The sequence below is a fragment of the Amblyomma mixtum genome, chromosome 1 (genome assembly GCF_055824585.1).
Source record: "Amblyomma mixtum isolate Tamu chromosome 1, ASM5582458v1, whole genome shotgun sequence".
In the NCBI taxonomy this organism is placed as follows: Eukaryota; Metazoa; Arthropoda; class Arachnida; order Ixodida; family Ixodidae; genus Amblyomma; species Amblyomma mixtum.
In genome coordinates, this window is record NC_143012.1 from 61,273,204 (window position 1) to 61,297,395 (window position 24,192).

Sequence of the window (24,192 nt, forward strand, 5' to 3'; positions counted from 1 at the left end):
CTACACGACAAGACAAGATGGCCGTGTTTAGACCGGCCACAGGCAAGCACATCTAACACTTTCAGGCACCAGTTTTTGCTTCCATCAAAAACAACTAATCTTCCGCTTAAACAGTATATTCAGGTCCCCCGAAAGGCAATTAGCAAGTTTCTCAGCCCAAAATAGCAGCAATTAATTTTTCACAGGCACGAGCAAAATTTCGCACAAACTGTCTTAATTGATTCAAAAGGCAAGATTCAAATTCCAGGGTTTTCAAGCAAACACCCAAGGAACCGTGGAATAATTTTCCGTTTCAAAGATGAACATTGTGATTGAAGCTGCGAATAAAATTGATGGTATTACTGGCAGCGAAATTTGCTTGCATAACAATGGAGGGAAGCATGCTACCCAGCTCACCGCTTCACAAAATATTTACTGCATTTGCTATTTGGCATAAACAAGCATCCTATTTGCAACGGGAACGAAACTAAATTCACTCGAAAGAAAGAAATCACTCAGAGATGCAGCACACTGAGAAAAAGCTGTAAATTCGCTACGTATACAATTGTGTACAAAGCACCCTAAAGGTGAAACTGGATGCTTTCGAGTGAACATTGGGAACAGTAAATGACAATGGCTACTGGTAATCGCATGCTCATTATGACTGCAGCAAAACGTGAGAGCAGGCAGAGTGTGAATGACCATGAACTGATCATTTGTTTTTGCATACATGGCAACGTTTAATAGGAGTGCCACACCTAATTGTGCAGCCAACTTGAGTGCGAAGTACAGCATTTACATGTGTTTGTACGTTTACATGTATACATGCTTTTTAAAAATGGATGTGATACAATCCGACCTGCAGCTGTTTTTGCACACACTAGCCAAGCCACATACGGCTACAGAGATCAAAATGATAGCCCGCACACTTTCTCACACCCATGCTCACCACATATCTCAATCCCTAAAGTAGAGCAGATGCTGAATTAAGAAGGCAAATTTTTCAGACCTTGATACTATTAGCAAGCAACCCAAAGCTTACTATCTATTAGGCATGTTTGTGCATGGCAAGAACTAAATCACACCACTGCACATGACCGCGCATACATACACACACATGCACGCATTAAGAGGTATGCATGGATAACTTATCTGATCCTAGATCCGTTTCGTTAGATGGGCGAATTAACCTTTAACCTAAATATGTTAAAATACCCAAAGTTTCACGTAATGAATGAATGAACAGGGGTGATTATTTGCAACAATATAGACAGTGTAAACGTCTCGCGAGCTGTTGCACAAGCGCAAAGAACTAAACCGCAAGCAATGAAGGCGACAGTGGCCCTCAAAGCGCTGACGCGAGAACAACTTCCTCCTACACGTACGGCAGTGTAGCGACAAGACTGCGTGATGCTCAATACGCTATTCTAAACTGAGCGCTCAGTGCACGTACAGCAGAACAAACCTTATTTTGCAGTGTAACGCCGACGAGTGACAATGCACTACATTCAGCAAAAAGAGACAATTCGCGCTGCACTGTTTTTGCAGGTAGCACCACTGGCGCGCGCAACTTGTTACTCTGCCCCCGCGCTTTCCCGTGGCGCAAGAAAATAACGCAATAAACAAGTTAAACAGGGACCCGCGCAGAAAAACGCAACCGCTTTTAACCAAGCACGGCTGCACGCTGCAAACCCGCTCGAGAGCAGCTGACGGCGATCGCATCGGCGCGCGCGCTGGAAGACGACGCATAGCCGCAAGCGACGTCGCTCCGTTGCGGCCGCCTCCCGAAAAGGAAAATCACGCGGAGAATCAGCCGTGCTCTCCGGAGCTAAAAGCTGACGCATCCGCGAGCTCTCTGGGAGTCCGATCACAGCGGGTGCTCGTCGGACGAAACCCGCCGTGACCTAGGCGGACGTCGGTGACAAGCGCACGGCGCGTCCGCATACAGGGTCAGCAAGGCAGTCAGCCGCTCATGACCCTGCAAGCGACGACAGAGGTGCAAGCTCACATGTTACGGGGGTCAGCCCTTTGCAGCTCCGAGTGTCGGCAGCCGGTGCATGCTTCGCGCACAGGCTCCGACGACGGAAGCTTCTGTGGGCCAACGCGCCCGATGCCGTGAAGCGACAGCGGACACCGTCCTTGTCGCTTTTTGCTCGACACTGGTCCTACGAGTCGCACATCGGAAGACCCAGCCACCCTCAGCGTCCAAAACGCCCTTAGTGCCGTACGTGGTACCGTACAATCGAAAACAAACGTGGTCGTGAACGTCGAAGGAAACCGCTAGGGAACCACAATCGCTAGCGTAAGAAAACGTCGGACTTACGGCCTCCAAGACTTTCCGAATTTGCAGGCATCTCGGAGGCTGAGAAATGCCGAGCACAACCGACAGGAGCGCTAAACCCAGATCACGTGATGTAAGCCCGGGCCGCGCGCATTTTCGTCGGCTAATTCCCCAAGTTCCGTGCTGGGTTTTCGCATATTCGTGGAAAAGAAGAAGAAAAAAAAGATTACGAGCCATGGTCTCGAGCAAAGTGTACGACTGTAGCTTTCGTGAACAGGTCCGAACGCAACCAGCACTGCGCGTCCTCGAGAAATAATAGACTCCAGAGCCTGTTTTGCCTGGCTGACCTAATACCACGGCCGCTTGTGCGTTGCTCATTAACCGGCCGTGCTAATACACTCCCTGTTCGCAGCAGAAAGCTATTTTGTTACACTGAAGTGGCAGTCTGCGCAGCGTAATTTTACAAGGCTCACACGAACGAGTATCCACGCTGCTAGCAGGAGTGTTTTGCGTGCGGCGAGCGTATGCGTCAACATTGCACTTCTTAGGGTTTAGCTAAACATTACAAACTAATGCTGCTATAGCGAATAAAAAACAAGTTGGTTGGAAGAAAGGACGAGAGAAGGTGAAATAATTTTGCCATGATCGTTCGAAAACAAAACTTAGTAAGATGGAAAAAGACGTGCGGATGAACGCATATGCAGTGGACACCTCAACTGTGCTGTGGGGGGAAGGGTCGAAGATGAAGTGAACGAAGGCAGATAGAAAGAGGCGCCATGGTGTAGGGCGCCAAAAAATTTTCAACCACGCACCTATAAGGTACTTCGACGGGACCTGACATCGGACAGCTTTAGAATTATTAAGGGGTCGCGGACTACACCGGGTGCAAAGAGATGCTGGGGGGGGTGAAGATGCGGGGGGTCTGTGACTTCGGCAGTGCCGTGGTGCTTGCGGAAATCTTAACTCGGGATGAGTTCAAAGTTTCAATGCACCTTTTTTTTTGTTTACAACGTGTGGCGCGCTCCAGAGAGTGCGCGAAAACTGGTAGAAAAAAAATGAAAGAAAAGAAATCACAAACGGACGTAACAAATCAGGTTAACGTAAGAAGAAGCGCTCACTGGCAACTGAACGTTTATTCGGAAAAAACCAGCAATATGCACACAAAAAGGCGAAAATACAAAGAAGCAATAAGGTTCAATGACGCCGCACCAGGAATCTTAATGAGCAACGGATTACACGTGCATCAACAAGAGATCTAAAGCAACACAGCAGATATCGGCACGAAATAAGAAATACACGAGACAAAATGAAGTGTCATCAAGGAAAGCGTTTTCATGGCTTGTTAGGGTGACTGAAGGCAACGTTACTAGATTACGTTCACTGAAGGGATGCTAGTGCACGTGTCGATTGATTTTGCGATGTAATACGCTTCCTTTAGCTCGCGTGTGAGATGATTATGGTGTGTAAAAAGAACAGTGTTGTTATTAAACTTTGGCGCACATCGCTTACGCTTTCCTAGCCGGTCACATGCCCGGCAGTGGTCAGACAGGTTAGAGCGGTCTTGGTTAAAGAAATTCTTATGCTCCATAAGGCGTATGTTTAAGCAGCGGCCGGTTTGGCCGATGTAAGCATGGACGCAAGTCGTCGGAATTTTGTAGACTACATTTTTACGGCATTCAACATATTTGTTGACGTGCTTGATGCCGCATACTATGCTGACGGGACGGGGTGTTGCGTCTGCCCGTTTTTGGAAGGCTCTGCACAGACGGGAAAGCTTGGTAGGGGGCGGAGAAAACATTAACGTCATAGCGTCCACCTACTTTTCTCAGCCAATGTGATGTTCTATGAATGTACGGGATGACAGCAACCTTTCTTTTTTCCAGCGTTTGTGTTGTGTTATCGTCTTCTTTTCGTATTTTTAACGATACATTTATCGTTAACGATGCATGTATCAAATCAACTGTGATCCCATCATCAACGTGGTGAATTGTATAATTCCACGCACAACATACTTGAAAGTTTTTTTCTTTTTTTTTTGGCCCAAAACTGATGGATTGCTGACATACGTGACACTAGATTTTTAGTCTCATCAGCTTCAATTATTTCCCTTCGCAGTTGCGTCTTGCACCAGCGCAATACTGGGGTATTTTCAAACGCGGGAGTGCAGTTGTGGCATTTTAGAATGTGATCAACCAATTCGCGGCCTGATTTCCTTTCAACGCCTTTTGAGCGCTCCCATTTTGAGTCCAGAATATGCCTAGAATGCACCCCTATTTTCATGAGGAGCGCATGAAAGACAGGGAGGAAATGTTGCATCAGAAATACGCAGGCAGGAAGGACGTTGTGTATAGTGATGCGGCGGAGTAAAGAGTCGATCACACTTGTCTAGAGCGCTCGAGCGGTGCGGTCCGGTGGAAATAAAGTGAAATTCTAAAGGAGGCATCGGAGGCGTGTTTACAAGAAAGACATTGAAAACTTTATACGGCTATTTTCATTACTTACAAGTAAAGAGCAGCTGAGAGAGTCTCTCAGCAAAACGAATTGACTTTCACTGATAGATAATACTTGCGCTGCGGAGAAGCCTAATAGACATGTGCACCACACAGGCACCAGCGTCTTACCCCCAGCAAAGCAGCTGCGATAAGATTTAACTTCATTTGCTCCCCAGCGCGCCGCTCGAGCGCTATAGACAAGTGAGATCTACTCTGTACGTTGGACGAACAGCCAAGGTGGCAATGGTCGCAAAGAAAGGTGCTCGGTTAGTAAGTTTATGGGGCTTAACGTCCCAAAGCGACTGAGGCTATGAGGGACGCCGTAGTGGAGGGCTCCGGAAATTTCGACCACCTGGGATATCTTTAACGTGCACTGACATCGCACAGTACTCCGGCCTCTAGAATTTCGCCTTCATCGAAATTAGACCGCCGCGGCCGGGATCGAACCCGTGTCTTTCGGGTCAGCAGCCGAGCGCCATAACCACTGAGCCACCGCGGCGGGCAGGTCAGTAAGTAGCTGCACACCCAGAAGAGGTAGGGTCAGGACGGTGGCGGAGGCGGCCGTCGCTCTCGCGCTTACAGAAAAAGGCATGAAGGTGGTCGTCAGCGACTCTAAGGAAGCGATACGAAACTTTTAATTAGGCACAGTATCGCCAGCGACAGCACAGATACTGGCGAACGGTACAGTTGAGAATCTGATCCTCTTGATTTGGGCGCCTGCACAACAAACCCTTCAGGGTAATGAGGGAACTCATGAGCTCGCACGAAGACTGACTCTCCGGCCGATCTCCGTGCCTCGCTTCGACGATGGATACCTTTCAGAAAACGAGCGTCTGTATACTCTTTTCAATATATGACAGAGTTCTACAGACTTAGCAGACGGAATTATCCACAACCACACAAGAAGCTCAGCAAGAAGGAGGAAGCATAAATGTTACTTATTTAAATTACCATTGTTATTACTGCTAATTGTACCTGTCTGTGATGCTGCTTGCTTTTTATTAAGTTAATATTAATCTACCGGGGGTCCCGTGACAGTCGCTTGACTTTGGTACCTCGCCTGTATACTGAATTTATGTAACCAATATGTACCCAATAAATACTTATCTTATCTTAAGCAGCATGGTGGCAGTTGCAGGTGCGCACTTTTCCGAACCCATCCGCACTAAGTAGGTTCGTGAAACGGCGGCAAATGTAGGGCCTGTGGAGAACGGGCTACCCCATATAGCCCATATGATAATGGCATGCAGTCAATCCACCACTTTTGTGGACAGTATAGGAGTAATGGCAGGCTTTGTTACGTAGCCAGGACCTGGAAGAGCAGGATACCATCATCAGACAAGCCTTCGAAGCCACTGAAGTCCCAAGTGATCTCGGCCGTCTGCCAAGGACGGGAGGGTAAGTCCACCCTCCTGACATTTGATCTGTACTTAGTAAAGTTTTCCTATGCTACGCTATGTTTTCACCTGGTTTTCAACCAGTTTAGTTCGAGGGAGGAAGACAGGCGCGCGTGCGCAGAGTGGCCGCATGAAAAAGGCGGATTCCCAAACTAAAAAGCCTGATATGGCTAGTTGTTTGAGAGAGTACTTTAAGTCGAAATACCGTAGTCTGCGGTGTTCGGTCCACGGCCAATACATGCTTAAAAGCTGAAATTTTGCGCTAGCTAGCGGACTACAGTTTTTTTTTTCCAGTATCCCCGAACACGCCATGAAATTCACAAAGTTGTTCTTTTACGAAGCTTTGTGATACTGTCACCCTTTGTACAGCGCTCGAGCGCTGCTTTCCTGCACAAAACTTGACACCACGTCGCTGTTTCTAGCTTTTAGAGGTAACTTTTGCGCTGAACTAGAGCCACACAGATCTGAAAACAAGGCAGGTATTGGCAGTTTGCTCGGAAACAATGGGCTGCTTTCAAATTTCAGTTTTTATTGTATGGTGGGCACTGAGCGCTCTATGCAAGGGTGACGCAGACTGTCCGCGCACATACAAGCCCATACATACATGTATGTGCACGTGACCGTACATGCCCAGACACATGTCCATACATGCCCATACATACATGTATGTGCACATACATACAACCCGCATTCGCGAGTTAGGTACCGTCTTTGTCAAAAGTAACCAGGCTGCATGGTTTGCTTCTAGATTGTATAGTGTAGCCCTTGTGGCTTTCCTAGAGATCAAAAGGTGTTGGAAGGTGACAAGACCCCCAGTCCTTACCTATAACGACCATTTCAGCTACAGGGAGGCTGTGAGGGCTCCACTGTACGAGCTAGATGCAAATCATGCAGCCTGGTTACTTTTGACAAAGACTGTACATGCCTGGCTCCTGCAGGCTATGTACTGATCGCAGACAATCTACTAAGATAAAATTCTTTCCAGCCGAAATTGAGCACAGCGGACTATACACCGGGTGCGGACTGTGCATCGGAAATAACGGTACCCAGCCTATGGATAAATCCCAAAGCAGCAGGAATTGACCCGACAAGAGGCCAAGCATTCGGCAGCATTGAACTTCGTCACATCCGCAACTAAGTGGGACTTAATTTTCTCGAACGACCGCTTCACTAGACTTGCAATATGCTTCTCTGTGGCATCGCGAGAGGGTTTCAAACCTACCGAATTTCCGACTTTTCCTTCCTTAGTTTCTAACTTTCTCGAGTTACAAACCACAGAATTTCAAACCTACAAAAAAATACTTGACCTTTATAACTGTAATGTCTAGGCTGCAAGAGAGAGAGAGAGAGATTTATTTTCCGGCCTGCATGGTCCAGGTCGTCGTCTCAAGTCGGAGAGTCGGAGCCCATATTGCCTAACACGTGGGCGATATGGGCAACTAGCAGTGACCCCAGTATTGGGCGGAGGCCTTGCGGCATCTGTTGAAAGCTAATTGGAAAAAAAGCACTGGCACTGAAGAAGTAATAAGCCGCTTTGTAACCCTAGCAGTCAAAAAAGGAAAATTTTTATTTACTTTTTTTTGTCCATAAACACTCCCCTGGAGCGTCCGTTTTTTAAAAGCAAGAGTATTATTTTCTGTTATGAATCATACCACGTAATGCGCCTCCTAATGGCTCCACCAAGTGCCGCCACATTCTGTACATCCCTTCGTTCCGGGTCAGCCGTGCACAGTAACACGAGGGGTGTCGATAAGTTACCTACCTGAATATGAAACCACACTTAAGGGAGAAAATTGAACTTCCTATATTTAAACGCTAACTCCCTCAATCTCAGGCGTCCTTATTCCACTTCGACTCCACGGTAACGTATGCCTTTGGCAAACAGTAGAAGAAGACTTCTTGCTGCTGCAGGATTCCTGTCACCGCTGCTTTGAGAGCATTAACATCAGGAAATCATTGCCCACGCAGATATTTCTTCAGGTCCCGAAAGAGAGAGTAATCACCGGGAACCAGGTCTTAACTGTAGGTTGGTTAGTTAAGCTCCACGAAGCCGCATTCAATAACAGAAGGTCACTCAGGACATGAACTGCAAAGCATGATCAGTGAATTAGACAGGGAGAGCAGAACGGCGGGATTAAAAATTAACATGCAGAAAATCAAAGTAATGTTCAACAGTCTATCAAGGGAACAGCAGTTCGCAATAGGTATCGAGGTGCTGGAAGTAGTAAGAGAATATGTCTACTTAGGGCAGGTAGTGACCGCAGATCCGGTTCATGAGAGGGAAACAACTAGAAGAATAAGAATGGGGTGGAGCTCATATGGCAGGTTCTCTCAGATCATGAATGGCAGTTTGCCAGTATGCCTCAAGGGAAAAGTCTACAACAGCTGTATCTTACCTGTGCTCACCTATGGGGCAGAAACGTGGAGACTAACAAAGAGGGTTCAGCTTAAGTTAAGGACAACACAGCGAGCTATGGAAAGAAAAATGATAGGTGTAACGTTAAGAGATCGGAAGTGGGCGGAGTGGGTGAGGGAACAAACGCGGGTCAATGACATCCTAGTCGAAATCAAGAGGAAGAAATGGGCTTGGGCAGGGCATGTAATGAGAAGGCAAGATAACCGGTGGTCTTAAGTGTAACAGAGTGGATTTCAAAAGAAGGCAAGCGTATAGCAAGGGGCGGTAGAAAGGTGGGCGGATGAGATTAAGAAGTTTGCGGGGATTGGCTTCCTGCGCTGGGTAAAGGACATGGTTAATTGGAGATACATGGGAGAGGCCTTTGCCCTGCAGTGGGTGTAGTCAGGCTGATGATGATGATGATGTTTTTTGTTAGACTCGTGAGCTGGCGCATTGTCGTGAAGGAGCAACGCACCTGCCGACAACTTCCCGAAGCGTTCCATGTCCAATATTCTCGGCCAAAAATATTGAAAACTGGAAAATTGTAAGACACCACTACGGGTATATTGAACGTAATGGTCCGTTCTTATGATATGTAGCAAAATCTTTCTTTTAAAGTGTTGCCATTGATCGCATCGAGCAGTTAAGACTGCCATAGAGAACCAATGGGGACCTCTTTTGACGATAACACAAACGTTAATAGACAATAAAATATGCAATGCTGCCGTCGGGTGACCTGCGGATATATTGATTGCTATAGTGAAATTTTGCAATATATGAAAAAATTTCGTTCATAACCTGGCTCCCGTTCAACAATGCTTTTGTCCAGAATTGTTGGGTATGCTTCAGCGTCTTGTTTCGCTCGGCGCTCTACCGTGCTCGATTACAAAGTGTTGTTTATTTTGCTGGATATGTTTCGGAAATGTTCGTGTTATCGTTTGGGTCAACAAAGACATTGAAAAGGCATTTCTTGAACGATTCGTATGGCGTGGCCTTCAGCGCATGTGACTGATTCCTGTTTAAATAGAATCCTTACAGCGAATGTTCACAAACTTTATGTATGAAGTGTAACAATACAGAAGGGTATATGCTTGGGCTTGTTGGTTCATAACTGCAAGGTGAAAAACGTAGCGCAAAGAGACGAGGACAAAGAAAGACGGACAACACACGGCGGACAACACATAGCGCCGTGTGTTGTCCGTCTTTCTTTGTCCTCGTCTCTTTGCGCTACGTTTTTCACCTTGTAACAATACGTACGCACGTACTGTAAGTGCCCCCGGCTGTCTTTGTCAAAGACCTGTCAGAAGGTTTTATGCCGCAGTTATTTGCTAGACAAAACGTCTGCCAACTACCACAGAGGACTCCATTACAAACCCGACAGCTAGACCACTCGGAACGGAACGCTTTGTATCGTGTCTATATACGCTGTCCACAATCCTACATAGTTACAAGCCTGTGCTGGCAACGACTATGACACCTCGGTTGGTTACATAGAAAGACATCCTAAACTGTGAAACACCACAGGGACTGACCTATCGACGGCGATAATACTCCCTCCTAGCCGATTACTGCAGACCAGCGACGCAGAGCGACCTTGCTCAGGCATGTCTTTCTTTTTGACATAAACTTGCCAGCATTTCCACAGAGCGAGATACAAAAGAAGAAAAAAAAAGAAGCAGAGAACTGTTTGATAGTTGAAATTATAAGAGATCCTATACGTATATGCGGCCACTGTCTGAGTGTTTTGTATATCGCGCTAGCACTCAAGCCCGCATTCACGAAAAAAACCGGTTGTCCATCTGATCCTTCTGGTAGGCGGCCCACCTGCCCTGGTGAGAGAACGGGTTGTGGGCAACCTGCCAAGGTACGTATATGTAGATTGCTATGTGTAATTTGCATCTGGTTACACCCGCGACTATGGTTACTACGCGGAGGAAAAGTTGTATAATTTTAGTGCTTCAAACAAAATCTGCGATTTCCAGTGTTTCATGTGTCCCAAACTACTTCACCGATCACAACAGAGTCTTTATAACCTAAAGTGTAACCGTGATCGATATGTAAGCATATAACTACGGTATTAAACATTGTGTCATGCACCTAGTGTTTGACCCACGCCATGCAAATACGCCGAACACACACAGTACATTTGATATACTACTTCAGTCACATAGCAATATTATACATAACAAAGAGGAGCCGCGATAAAAAATGAAACAAATATAAACAATGCCAAACAATGGCCGCCGTGTGCTAGCGCTCCTAATTTGCATTTGACCTAACAACGCAAATCGATGTAATTTTTTTTTTCGCCTCGTGTATGGTTGTAATACTCGTTATTTTTACCCGACTGATGTTATTAGCTGGTCAGACAATCGCTAGTTGTTGCTGGATGGCTTATGTTTGATGTTTTACGGGGGTTTAAAGTCCCAAAGCGACTGAGGCTATGAGGGACACCGCAGTGAAGAGCTCGGGAAATTTCGACCACGTGGGGTTCCTTAACGTCCATTGACGTCTCACAGTACACGGGCCTCTAGAATTTCGCCTCCATCGAAATTCGACCACCACGGCCGGGGTCGAACCCGCGTCTTTCGGGTCAGCAGTCGGGTGCCGTAACCACTGAGCCACCGCGGCGGCAGTTGTTGCTATAGAGTCGGCCGAACAAGCTGGAATGCAGGAAGAGATTTTTCTGTTTCTAATTTCATGGACAGGAAAAGCCGGAACAAAGCGAGCTAAAATAATTATAAATCTTAGCAGGGCGGCAAACAGAACCGCAATTAGCGCCCTTGTCATCCCTCCGAACAATGAGACCACACACGGCTCGACTTAATTGACGCAAAAAATCAACCCGTCCAGCTAATCCGTCATTGAGGCCTGTCCCTCTGAGCCTAGAAATGCTTTCTGGCCGAGTCACGCTCACACAGATGGTGGTCGGTTTGCGGATGACAATATACACGCATGCCGCAACGAGGCAACGAGCCAGAAGCTGTGACTTGTGCAACTGCTGCGGGTTCAAGCGATGGCATGCAGCTTGGGCATTCATGTAGTGGCACTTGCATACATGCACAGCGGCGACGTCTGGTGGATGGCACGCCGCCAACTGCGGCTATTGCGAACATGCTTGTTACTATGCGGCCGGACAGCCGATCCGCTAGATTGTGATTAAACGAGTAACGCTGTGAGAAATTCAAGGTTTTCCACTCTGTGGGACGAGTTATAGCGACTGTTGTATTGCGACTTAACCTTACCATCACGATCACAGAGCTCGCTAAAAGCTCACTTGAATAAAAATCTATTTGGAACAGTATGCAGGATGGTTTGACGGCGGTACTGCTTTGCATGCAGAAATCCTCTATACATCTCTCTACATCTTGCTGACCGAAACACCGTGACAAACCAAGCGGCGTGACTGAAGGGACAGAGATAGCACCGAACATTAGAATAATGTAAAACTGTTATGTAATTTGCAGTAAAGTTCTATGCCACATTAAAATGTTACGGTAATGTTACAAATCGATAAATATCATTAATTGTTGTACAGTAAACATTTTTTTAACATTCAAAGCAAACATTGTGCTAATGCTGGCTTTCAAATGTTAATATAATGTTAATAACGAAGAGGTAATCTTATTTGTTCTACCACAAATATTAGTTAAAAGTTCCAACTAACCACTGTTCTAATGCTGTATCCTAAACGTTATCGTAGCACTGAAACCATAACTATAAAAAAAAAATTACAAATATATTTCAAGCAGGGTGTCCCAGGACTTTTCCCACCGTTTGACGGTAATGAACGTTTTTCAACTATCAGTATACTTTTCAACTAAACCACTTCGATTGTGTATGCCATATATTATGCATGCTGAGTGCGATTATTTTCATAGGAAACTTCGCTTATTACCAGTTCGCCACTATCACTCATGGAACACCCCACAGTAATGTGCATATAAGCTTGACTCCATTGTTTCCGTTCAGACCTGAGTGCATGAGCTGAATGTGTTGGTTGTGCTGTATTGCGAGGCTCAAGTGTCGCCGTCGTTGTTGGTCTTTGCAAAGTGTTGGTGAAGTTGTGCACCTTCACAATTTGCGGGCGTGCAGATTCGTGCAGTGTTACCTCACGATTTTAAAGAATGCTGCATTCATGTTGTTTAAATGGAATTTTTTTATCTATTATTCGTAACATTTCAGAAACGTTAGAAAAAAGTCACGTTAAGAACAACGAAGTAACGTTTGACCCGAACAAAATATTAGCGTTTTTGTAATGTTGCCTGAACACTGCATGAAGCCAAACAGATGATGGAGTACATCAACCTATTATTCCTTCCTAATGAGAAAGAGGCTACCTTACACTAAAAACGGAGTTTTCATAAGATATAAAATGCCAAAAGGTTAAATATATATGTAACCGCCAACACCGGCCATTTTCACAAGCAAGCTGCGATGACGTCAAGCGTTTTTTTTGCTGCTCTTTGAAGATAGACCCCACCTCCATACTATTCCCCTCAGAGATCATGGAATCCTTAACGATGTCGACGTCATCGTCGACGTCACGAGTTTCAATTTAGTGAGGGGAAAAAATATTAATTTACAGCTCCAAACTTCGCAGCAATAAACGCGTGTTTGCTGCCGAATGAACGTAACACTGCCATAAGGAGCAAGACCACCCAGTTTTACTAAGAACAAGATTTAAACCAAGTCTGCCGCATCGTCCCTTTAACATTCTGTTCCCTTTCTCTTGCTCGCCGCACGGCTAACGACGGACCGGTTAAAGCGTTCCGGGTTGACAACCAGACGAGCCAAGTGCGCCTGATTGAAATTCTGCCTGCACTTCTGCTTGGATTACTTCCCGCGTTTAAATATAGCGTCCGTGTCAGGGTAACTCGCTTTCTATTCCAGCGTGTTATCGAGTGCAGCCGTTGCGTGAGTTGGATGCAAGCGTGCTGAGCGAACTCCGCGGTGGAAAGCGAGAGCACCGATCGTCGTAAGCCAAGAAAAACAAGGAGCTTTGTTTTGTGAGAGTGCATTCGTATACAGAAGCTTTCTCGACACTGATATGTCCCGAGAAGGAGCATGCGAACGTTTTAAAGCGAGAGATCTGCTACTCGGGGTACAACTTCCGATTTCGATGTCGATGAGACAATGACTTTCAGTGCCTCACAAGGTCAAGCCGATCTTAACTGCGTGGTGCTATGGCCCAAGCTATGATAGTACGACCACGTGATCATATGACTATGACCACTAGGTACCTGACCTTGAACCTTGGCCTTTGAACAGGACATTTGATTTCAGACAGTGGGTACATCGACAATGACCTTCAGTGCCTCACAAGGTCAAACCGAACCTAACTGCGTGGTTCTATAGCCCAAGCTATGAAGTACGACCACGTGATCGTATGACTGTGAACTTTGGGTACCTGACCCTGACCCTTGACCTTTGAACTAGACATTTGGTTTGAGACAGTGGGTACATCGACAATGACCTTCAATGACTCCCGAGGTCAAACCGAACTTAACTGCGTGGTGCTATGGCCCAAGCTATGACAGTACGACAACGTGATCATATGACTGACTACTGGGTACCTGACCTTGACCTTTGAACTAGACATTTGATTTGAGACAGTGCGTACATCGACAATGACCTTCAATGACTCACGAGGTCAAACCGAACTTAACTACATGGTGGTATGGCCCAAGCTATGGCAGTATAACCATAAACCTCAGTAAACCTCAGTAAACCTCAGTAAACGAGTGCTCTAACCACTGAGCCACCGCGCCAGGTCCACCGCGGAGGGTGCTTACAGTACATGCAGACATCAGGAAACAAATTCAAAAATTGGAGGGTATGAAGCTTCGCTAAGGGTATGAAGCGATAGCTTTACTGGGTTAACGCTCATTATGCGGAACTGGACATCACAGATCCCTAGGCGCCCTCATATACCGCTCCTGACGCAGTGGTACAACGGTTAAGCGATGGGCCTGCGACGACAGGTGCTGCCACCGGTGGGGCTTGTGCGACCCAGGTTGCTCTTCCCGAGCAACTTCTCGCGACCAGTAATTATTTTAACTGCCACCTGCCACAGTGGGCACGTTGCGATGACGACACAAGGTCACATGACCTACGCTACCCAATTGGGTTGCTTCTCCGGGGATTTTTCGCTCCCAACTTCGACGATGCCGACGACGACGTCGACGACGGCGCCAGATTTTCCGCACAACGGGAGCCCTAATGTTATCGCGTTCAAATGCGTTGTTATAACTGGAACGACATGATACACGAAAACAGCAGCATGTCTCCAGTTAATATTTTCTCGTCACCGTTGTCTACGTTACACCGTTGCCGTAGACTTCACCTGCCTTCGGGCGGAACGGTACAAGAGGCAATAAGCCGCCGCATGCATGCAGGGACAGGCGCGCGCGGCAGAGCGTTGCGCGTATTCGTTGTATTCACGACTTCCCGGCCGACCGAGCCGGAATAAAGCTTTGCAACGTTAGATAAGCGTCGTTGCTCGCATGTAACAGTATACTCGACTAGGACAACCGTTTTCACGAGATGAAGGAAACGGCTTAGGTGCGAGTTACGGTACGGCTAGAGAGTGGGACCGGTCTGGAGTTTCGCTCATGTGGGACGGGCTTTGCGCATGATACACGTAATTGGGGCGCCGCCCATGTAAAAAGAACGCACTTTAGACATATTTCAGGAGCATTATTTCCTTGGAGAAGAGTGTATTGGCAGCATATGAGTCTTCAGCAGCGATATGATCGCCCACAGGCGCGGACAGGACGTCGTGCATGCTAACTTTGCACATACACACCAAAAAAGTTTCCACAAAAAACAGGCACGAAAATAACAACTCACGGCTTCAACAGTCATTGAACTGGTGTAAACAGAATACTTTCGAGCTTCTGGCCATGCACACTACATAAAAAAACGTTTAAAAAATCTTGTCTGACACTGCCATCATATAGCGACAGTTATTATTGCGTGAAAAGACTGTTTCCAGCTTAGTACAGTGAGCATTCTGCCTGAAGAGTCACAGCTGGCTAACAAGAGGCGTTACCAAAATGGCTGCCAACACGGTTAGCAAGTTGTGGAGGGGGTGTGCATGGGAGTCCGGCCTCAGCGTTTGTTGTAGGCTATTCGCTCAGACTGATCGAAAGAAGCTCTAACTACGCCGCTATGTTGCAACTTCGAAAATACGTACCATGACACCGAAGGTGGCGCCATCCCTCCTCGGAAAAGTACCACATAGGCAGCTATCGTGGAAAAAGATTCGCACTAGAAGTTAGTAAAGTCACTTTGTGGCTTTAGGAGCGAAAGTAAATTAAATACTTTGAAGCTTGCGACGCCAGAAGGAGAGCGAACAAGATTTCTTGTCCGGTTCTCGTCTGTCGTCGCCTGCGTTGGCGTAATGAATGAAGTCACCACCTTCGTCAGAACCCACTTCACATCCTGCGTCATTAAATGCGTCACGACCTGGTCCAAGCTGCTACCCTCGAGACTGTAAACAGATTTCGCAAGCGTATGAGGTTACAACCGGTCTTAACGAAGCCGATAGCACGGGATCAAATGGTGGAGAACACCAAGGCGTCCAGACTCTTCAAATCAGTGTTCACTCTCATTCAGTCGGCCTGCCGGCGTGATAAAACGCTCGGAACGTCACAGCGAACACTTAACGGACGGATGCAAGGTTGGGAAATCGGGGATATCACCGACAGAACGACGTCACCGCTTTGCGGAAGAGGTGGGAGTCGCAGGAAATGCAAGCAGCATTTTATCGTGTCACTATATCTGACTTCCACACAGCGCGACCCGCTTGCAGGCTCGTGTTATACTGTCAGGCGCCTGATGCTGCCGTTCTCGGTGATTTCAGTGACAAAAGCCCTGCACTGCATAGCAGTTCGTAAGGGTCGAAAAAGAACGAAACGGAACACTTTATTCATGGTGACACACAGCGCAAAAAAGACAAGGAACCAGAGTAAGAAAGACACAAGACAAGCGCTGTGTGTCACCATGAATCTTTACCAACTAGCCCAGTTGAACGTCTTGAGGAACACTCAAATTTCATTAAACGGAACACAGTGAAGACAGCGGTAAAGAAAAGTAAAGCCGCTTTGGTAAAAAGGTTAGATACAGGATTGTTAAGCCAACTGAAAATAGTTGCGTCTGCGAAAGTGATGGGAATGAATGAATAAAAAAAAAAGTTAAGTCTCGAATGAAGACTGACACCTCTGACACCAATGGTCACAATTTAGAAGTATGACACCCTTTAGTGTGACACCTACTTTACGGCGATGATTGATGCGAGATGATGTTTGATTAAAATGGAGGCAACGACTGCTTCTGAATTGAGTGAGAAGAATAGGTCTTGTTTGCTTTACAAGAAGTTTTCATTTTGAGCGCATAATACGCGGCCTTTAAAAGCTTCGTGCAGTAAAAAAATATTGTAAACGAAGTGTTCCTATTCACACCGCTCGCGCCTGCTCGCCACCGAGAATATGAGGGCGGAAAACAAGTAATGTCACCCGCCGCGTTAGCTCTGCGGGGGCTCCGCTGTCTAGAACGAGGTCGTGGGTGCGATTCCCGTGCCCTCAACGCGGCAGCGGCCCCATTTCGATGGGCCGAAGGGCAAAGACGCACGCAAGCCGTTTTTTTTTTGTTAAAGAAAGCGTGAAAGAGAATGTAAGATGTGAACTCGTCAACATTTTGTTTATTCAGGCCAGTCGTGTAATCGGCCTCTTGTTATTTTCCCGTCAGTTTCAGCAGAACACTTTATTTAGTAAAGCAACTAGCCAGAGCAAACGATTGACTGGTTCATTCATTCATTCATTCATTCATTCATTCATTCATTCATTCATTCATTCATTCATTCATTCATTCATTCACTCATTCACTCATTCATTCATTCATTCATTCATTCATTCATTCATTCATTCATTCATTCATATGGAAGCTTGTAAGCTGTAAGCGACGCGCAAAGAAGGGAACCGGATTAATGTACACCGCCTGCAGCTCTTGGACTGGAGCCGAAACGTCACCACAGGGCGTTCCCACATTTCGATCCTATGTGAATTTGGCTGCTGCGGTGGGAATGGAACTCATGACCTGGCCTAGTCAGCCGAACACTATTGGCCACTGGCCCATTTTGACGGGTGGAATGCGATGAAATCGTATCTTGCGCCAGAGCGGTGGCGCTCGCGACGTTTGTGGCGTTTGAACAAAGGTGTGCTGTTAGCGAATTTTTCCGATTTTACACCCTTCATAAGGGATTTATCGATGAAGAGTTGTCTATTATGTTGTTTGCAGCCCGTTCAAAAAACTCCCTGTTTGGTCGAAGTATATCCGGAACGCTTCATTGTGGCATCCCTCAAATACCACGGTGTATCGTCGACAAGTAAAAATCCTGTGACTTAGGGGACCAAAGTAGGAGAAAAAAAAAATGCCTTCAAATAATATGCCGCTTTTTGGCGCACTAAACTCATGAATGTGGTACTGCCCCACCGCAGTAAACGTACGACCGATGTCTTTACCCGGTAATAATACGTACCATCGCGAGCAAAAGTAAGAGAACCTCCCCCCCCACCCCCTCAAAGTTCCGACTTGTGCCACTCTGAGTGGGGGCGCCATCTGACAATGGAATTCTGGTGTTGAAACCAGTGCTGTGGGCCTGTCTCAACGCCAGAAGTGCTTTGTCAGGTAGCGCCCCCATTCAGAGTGGCAGAGATCGGAACTTGGAACGGGGGTCGCATACTTTTGCTCGCGATGATACGTGAATGCTGCCTTGAAAACCAAATCGCGACAACGTTCGAAATTTTTTCCAATGTCGAATGTTCGAAATATCTCAGTAATTAGCAAAAAATAAAATTTCAAATTATCTACTGAAGATATTGAGTACCTAAATTAACGTATGGTCCAGTGCTACATCCTTTTCAAATTTTCTGAAAAAAAGCAGGTAGTTTATAGATATATATGCTGGCAACCATGCTCGGGTTCATCCTGGTTCCGCCAGGAGCGACAAGCGTTTCAGGAACAAGCCTCAAGCATAGAGCTAATATACCAACTCAAGGACCCGCCTGCGCTTACCGGCTGCGTACAAATGACTGCACTTCGTCGTAGTCGTAGTAGAATATCAATAGTAAGTGTTTATTTAAAATTAGGAATTCAGGTGTTCGATGTAGCTAGCGTATAATTCATGTTGAGATCGTTAACATTGACGGAAAAGGTAGAAAGAATAGAACGAGTCAGAAAAGAAAAACCACACACATATACACAACGCAAAAGAAAAATTCAAGGATTAAATACAAGAAAATATGTAGAATTTAATGTCTTGTCACTATAAACAGCTCGAGACTACAGTGTGGAAAGTGTACATGTACGAGTATGTGCAAAAGTAATTTAAAATGAATATAGTCAGGTTGACTGTACGTTGTTTAAATTTATGTAACCAAACCCCTCTATAATACCTCTGGCCCTGAGGGTAAACGAAATAAATAACCAGTAACGCACCGCTACTCCTTGGGGAGGCTAAGCCACTGATGATCGATTAGCTGTTACCGCCTAAGGGACTAATTGTTAGTTCTGTGGTGTTCAAAGATCCGAAGCGACACGTGGCCTATCAGGGACGCCGTAGTTGAGGGTTTCGGATTGATTTAGAACACCTAGGAATCTTTAACGAGCCCTGACACCACCCAGCAAGCGGGGTATTTTAGCGTTTCTCCTCTATCTAAATGTGGATGTGGTCGCCGAGGCCTGGATTTAATTCCGCGGCATTGGGATGAGCATCCGACCACCAAACCCACTGAGCCTCCGCTGAGGGTGTGTATAGAGGCAATATACGATTTTACACCAAAGAAAACATCACATGGAGCTCCCAACAATACATGAAAAGTACTAATACAGAGGGAAAACGCATGTCTAGACTAACTCTGTGTTCCGCACCTCCTGAAGCCGCTGCCACCAGGAAGGAAAAAAAAATTGACGATGAAATCTGACGAGCTTAACTGCACACGATTACATCCAAACCATTTTCAACCGAGTGTTCGTTTAGGGGGGTCTAACATCCCAGAGCGACTCAGGCTACGAGGGACGCCGTAGTGAAGGGCTCCGGAAATTTCGACCACCTGCGGTTCTTTACCATGCATTGGCATCGCACCGTGTACACGGGCCTCTAGAATTTCGCCTCCATCGAAATTCGCCCGCCGCGGCCGGGATCGAACCCGTGTCTTTCGGGTCAGCAGCCGAGCGCCATAACCACTGAGCCACCGCGGCGGCTTTAACCGAATGTTCTCGCTAGATACCGCGTGTTCAATGCGAAACACGCTCAGAACAAGTTCTAGACAAGCGAAACGTTTTGCCCCTGTACGAGAAAGTGACAACCATTTGTGCACCTTTCGTCTTCGCCGAAAGCGTGTAGCGGCGATCATGCATGTGACTGCCTCTATAGCCGCATCGGTTCCACAGCGCTAAGCGTAGTTTTCTGCGTCAGGCTTTGCGTGCAACGTGCACTGATTGCGCGTAATCGTATGCTCCGATGAACTGGAAGCAATTACGTTTGGTCACGTCATAAAAGGCCCTTCGATCACTGAATGCGACGGTGTTTCTAGGCTCCGTGGTCCAGTGCAAGCGCGCAGCTTTTGCTTTTCACCGTCCTAGTTTTCCCCAACCGCGAGGACGCGTAATCATTTGAATGCTGCCCCGATCGATCGACGTCAACCGAAGGTATAGGATCGTGCGGCGTTCAGGTGGGTCTCGGAGAGTTATCTCTAATAGGCCGAATCTCTAATGGTAAGAAAGTCCGCGTCCTATCATTAGGCAACGTATAATGAAACAAAATATGGGAATCCTTCGAATATATTCGAGGAGTGAATAATTTGACTGCCACCATCATCAAGCGATCTAAGCTGCCATTTGTTGTCAATAAGGAACACGAGCCGACTTTTATTAATTGCTGGTGTATAAATTTGGTTAAGCCGCCGCGGTGGCTCAGTGGTTATCGTGATCGCCTGCTGAACCGAAAGACGCGGGTTCGATCCCAGCCGCATTTCGATGAAGGCGAAATGCTCGGGGCGCGTGTACTGTGCGGTACAGTGTACGTATGCATTAAAGAACCCGAGGAGGTCGAAATTATCCGGAGTTTTCTGCTACGGCGTCCTTCAGCTTGCGTTGCTTTAGGACGTTGAACGCCACAAACCATAAATTTAATTGTTTCAGTAGGATACAGCTTATATCAGTAAAAAAAAAAAAGCTGTTGGTAACAGCGTAGTAACAACACCCCGTGTGCCGCAAGGTTCAGTTTTATTTCGCTAACCAACCACAACAGTAAAAATTTTAATGCCACTCTACCAAAACTCAGAAGTATAAAAATAATTGCCCTCGGAATTTCATATCACGTGTTTTATTTTTGACTGACGTTGATGAATAGAAAAGCTTTTAACAGCTGACATCCTGGCCTGCTAGCAACAATGTGTGTAGGTCGTGGATGTGGGCGGGGCTTCATTGCAGACGCATGTTGTAGCTGGGTATAGGAAACCGTAATCACCAATGAAACAGTTATTGTAATAAGGTAGTAATTACTGATTGGCATCCACCTAAGAGCAGCCATACGGCTACAAAGGAAAGCTATACAGATTACTCAGAAACTTCGTAGTTAAAGAAAAATTCGTCCAGGTCCGGGGTTCGAACCCCAAACCAGAATTTTTCTTCAACTTTCGAGGTTTCTGTGGACGCTCTACAGCTTTCGGCTGTAGCCGTATGGCTGCGCTTGGGTGGATGGTGATGAGTAATTACTCCCTCATTAAAAATTACTTCTGCCGCCGCGGTGGCTCAGTGGTTACAGTGCTCGGCTGCTGACCCGAAAGACGCGGGTTCGATCGCGACCGCAGCGGTCGAATTTCGATGGAGGCGAAATTCTAGAGGCCCGTGCACTGTGCGATGCTAGTGCAAGTTAAAGAACCCCAGGCGGTCGAAATTTCCGGAGCCCTTCACTACGGCGTCCCTTATAGCCTGAGTCGCTTTGGGACGTTAAACTCCATAAACCAAACCACAATGATTTTTGTGGTCTTCTCCACTGCTCGTTAAAGCGTACTTACATACTGAATGAGTATACGCGTCAGAGCACTTTTTTTTTTGCCCTAAACCCTGCTGTAGACGTCCTCTCCAGAAACGGACCTACTGTAGCAGGCTAAAAGGTTATACGTTTCCGGTACACGAACTCGCATGACTGGAACACTTTCATAATGCACTGACTGATGCACCACACCACGCGCTTACAGTGATGCCAGCTCTCGCCCAGACGCTAATTTTATCGAGCTAAATGAGGCCTTATCTCTTATATCGCGAGTGCTTATCTCCTCTTTTCTTTTTTTATACTTGGCTCTAGTTCCGCTTTGGCAGCCAATCTAGCACTTTCTGCCCTCGGAGACCGCGAGAGAGGTTCGGAAACAAACATTGCGGGCAGAACTGGCCCCCTATCAGGACCGAGTTCTCCAGGAGAGATAAGCACAACAAAGCGGGCCACCTGATCGAACGCGGCTTTTCACAATCGACCTCTTATCTGCTCCCTCTGAAGTATACAATCAAACACCGCTGGACACACAGGCAATTCCAGCAGAGCAATGTGACGAACGTTACGCCGTTGATAGATAACAGCTCGGTATCAGTGTCCCACTCAGCTAAAACACTGCAGCGTTCGGGACCAGATTTCATACACAGGCAAGATTCCTTGAAGTAACAGAATGTGGTGGTGGGTGTTCGATGCGAGGAATTTTTTCGAAGGGGTTAGTTATACGCATTATACATATATACTACTAAAAAAAACGATAGGATATTTTCAATTTTTTTGTATACATTCAATGATTCAAAATATCACGGATATATAATACCTTTTTTGCAATTTCTGAATATAATATGATGCAATAATGCCCCCTCCTTCCGTCAGGATTTGTTGATGGCGTAACTGTTTGCGTTGAGGTCATTTTTCATATTTACGAAAAATTAACTTTCCGTCTGTTCTAAATAATTATTAACCAGCCGTCACTTTCAGGTGAGATTTTGCGGTTACATATGTTACTACATATTTTTGTAAGCAGTGGTGCGGTTAACATAACGACATCAAGACTGTTCAAATGGTAACAACCTTAAGCCACAACTATAGAATGAGATACCATCAGCTTTCACTGGATTTCGGAGTAGTGCAGACCATGCCTTCCCAAGTTTTGAAGAGATGTGTGTTCAGAGGAGCTTCGAGCTTTGGTTTTCGGTCTTCGTAGGAGACACGCCAGACCGACCGGCCGACCAAAGTGTCAAGAAAGACATTCTTCGCGCGAGCCTAAAAAAAAAAAAAAAAAACTCTAGACCGGCTGTTATCGTCATTTCCGGAAATTTGGTCCTTTCATCAGGCTATCCCGCAACTCTATGTACCGTGAGACGTTATGTGCAATGTGCTGAACTTAACAGGACCCGAGCTCCCACCCTGCACATCTATGAAAAGAATTGGATTTGAAGGATGATGCAGGTAAAGGAACATCCGGTGTGGATACATTGCGAATGGAGAAAAGTGATTACATTAGACGAATCGAAGTTCTTGTCGAGTGGGAATGATGGGATTCGTTGTATACGTCGCCCCAAAGGCAATTTATATGGACCTAGTTATAAACCTCCAACGCTAAACCATATAGGCGGGGCCACAATGGCACGGTCCTTACAAAATCTTTTAGACAGTCTGTATAGACTGTCCATTCACTTATGTCTATAAAGACTATTATAAACTATAGAAAATTCCTAGACAGCAGTTCAAAGGCAATGCAAATGCTATAGACAGTCTTTAGGCAATCTATAGATTTATGGCCCTGCACTTTTAGTAGACTAGTCAAGAGAGAAGCCGCCGCGGTGGCTCAGTGGTTATGGTGCTCGGCTGCTGACCCAAAAGACGCGGGTTCAATCCCGGCCACGCGGTTGAATTTCTTTGGAGGAGAAATTCTAGAGGCCCGTGTACTGTGCGATGTCAGTGCACGTTAAAGAACCCCAGGTGGTCGAAATTTCCGGAGCCCTCCACTACGGCGTCTCTCATAGCCTTAGTCGCTTTGGGACGTTATACCCCACCAACCAAACCAAACCAAACTAGTCAATAGACTATCAGTAGACAAAAATAAATATCCATAGAAAGGCAATACAATCTATAAGAAGTCTATAGACTGCCTATAGGCCATTTTTTATAAGGGAAGGCTGCTTCTCTGCTCGTGAAGTTTGTCTCCTTGACTTAATTCGAGGTGCCGTGAGCGAAAAGGTAGTTGATGGCATTCTTGAAAAGGTTATGCTTCCACAGGCACGCAAGAATCTGGAATTTGGATATGTGTTTCAAGAGGATTACGACACGAAGCACTCTTCGACGCTTTTGAACAACTGGATGAAGAAAAGTACGGTGGACCTCATGGAGTGGCCAAGCTGGACTACTGAAATTATTTCAAGTGATAATGTTTGTATGAGGGTCGCGCATCGTGGGAGGTACAAAAAAGCCAGAATTGCAAAGCGGCAAGTTGAAAAGCTGCCGCAAGTGTGGAGGAACATGGACTAGACGTTCAATGACAGCTTCCTGGGCTCCATTATTTGGCGCAATCAAGCACTGATCGCCAGAAAAGGTTTGGTTTATTAGGGTTT

At 46.3% G+C, this 24,192-nt stretch overlaps 1 protein-coding gene across 4 annotated transcripts in view; it reads right to left on the bottom strand.

Annotated features, from left to right (window-relative positions):
* The window catches only part of LOC149366449 (uncharacterized), a 66,765-nt gene that overhangs the window by 30,201 nt on the left and 12,372 nt on the right, over positions 1–24,192 (bottom strand). The window contains exon 1 of one of the 4 annotated variants that reach the window (XM_089550829.1): positions 15,743–15,929. The exons of 2 other annotated variants lie outside the window; for them this stretch is intronic. In XM_089550829.1, coding sequence (XP_089406955.1) covers positions 15,743–15,788 — 46 coding nt within the window. In that variant the 5' untranslated portion in view covers positions 15,789–15,929. Of the gene's footprint in view, positions 1–1,987; positions 2,206–15,742; positions 15,930–24,192 lie in introns of those variants that run through there. One more of the 4 variants, XM_089550833.1, reaches the window with a different exon arrangement.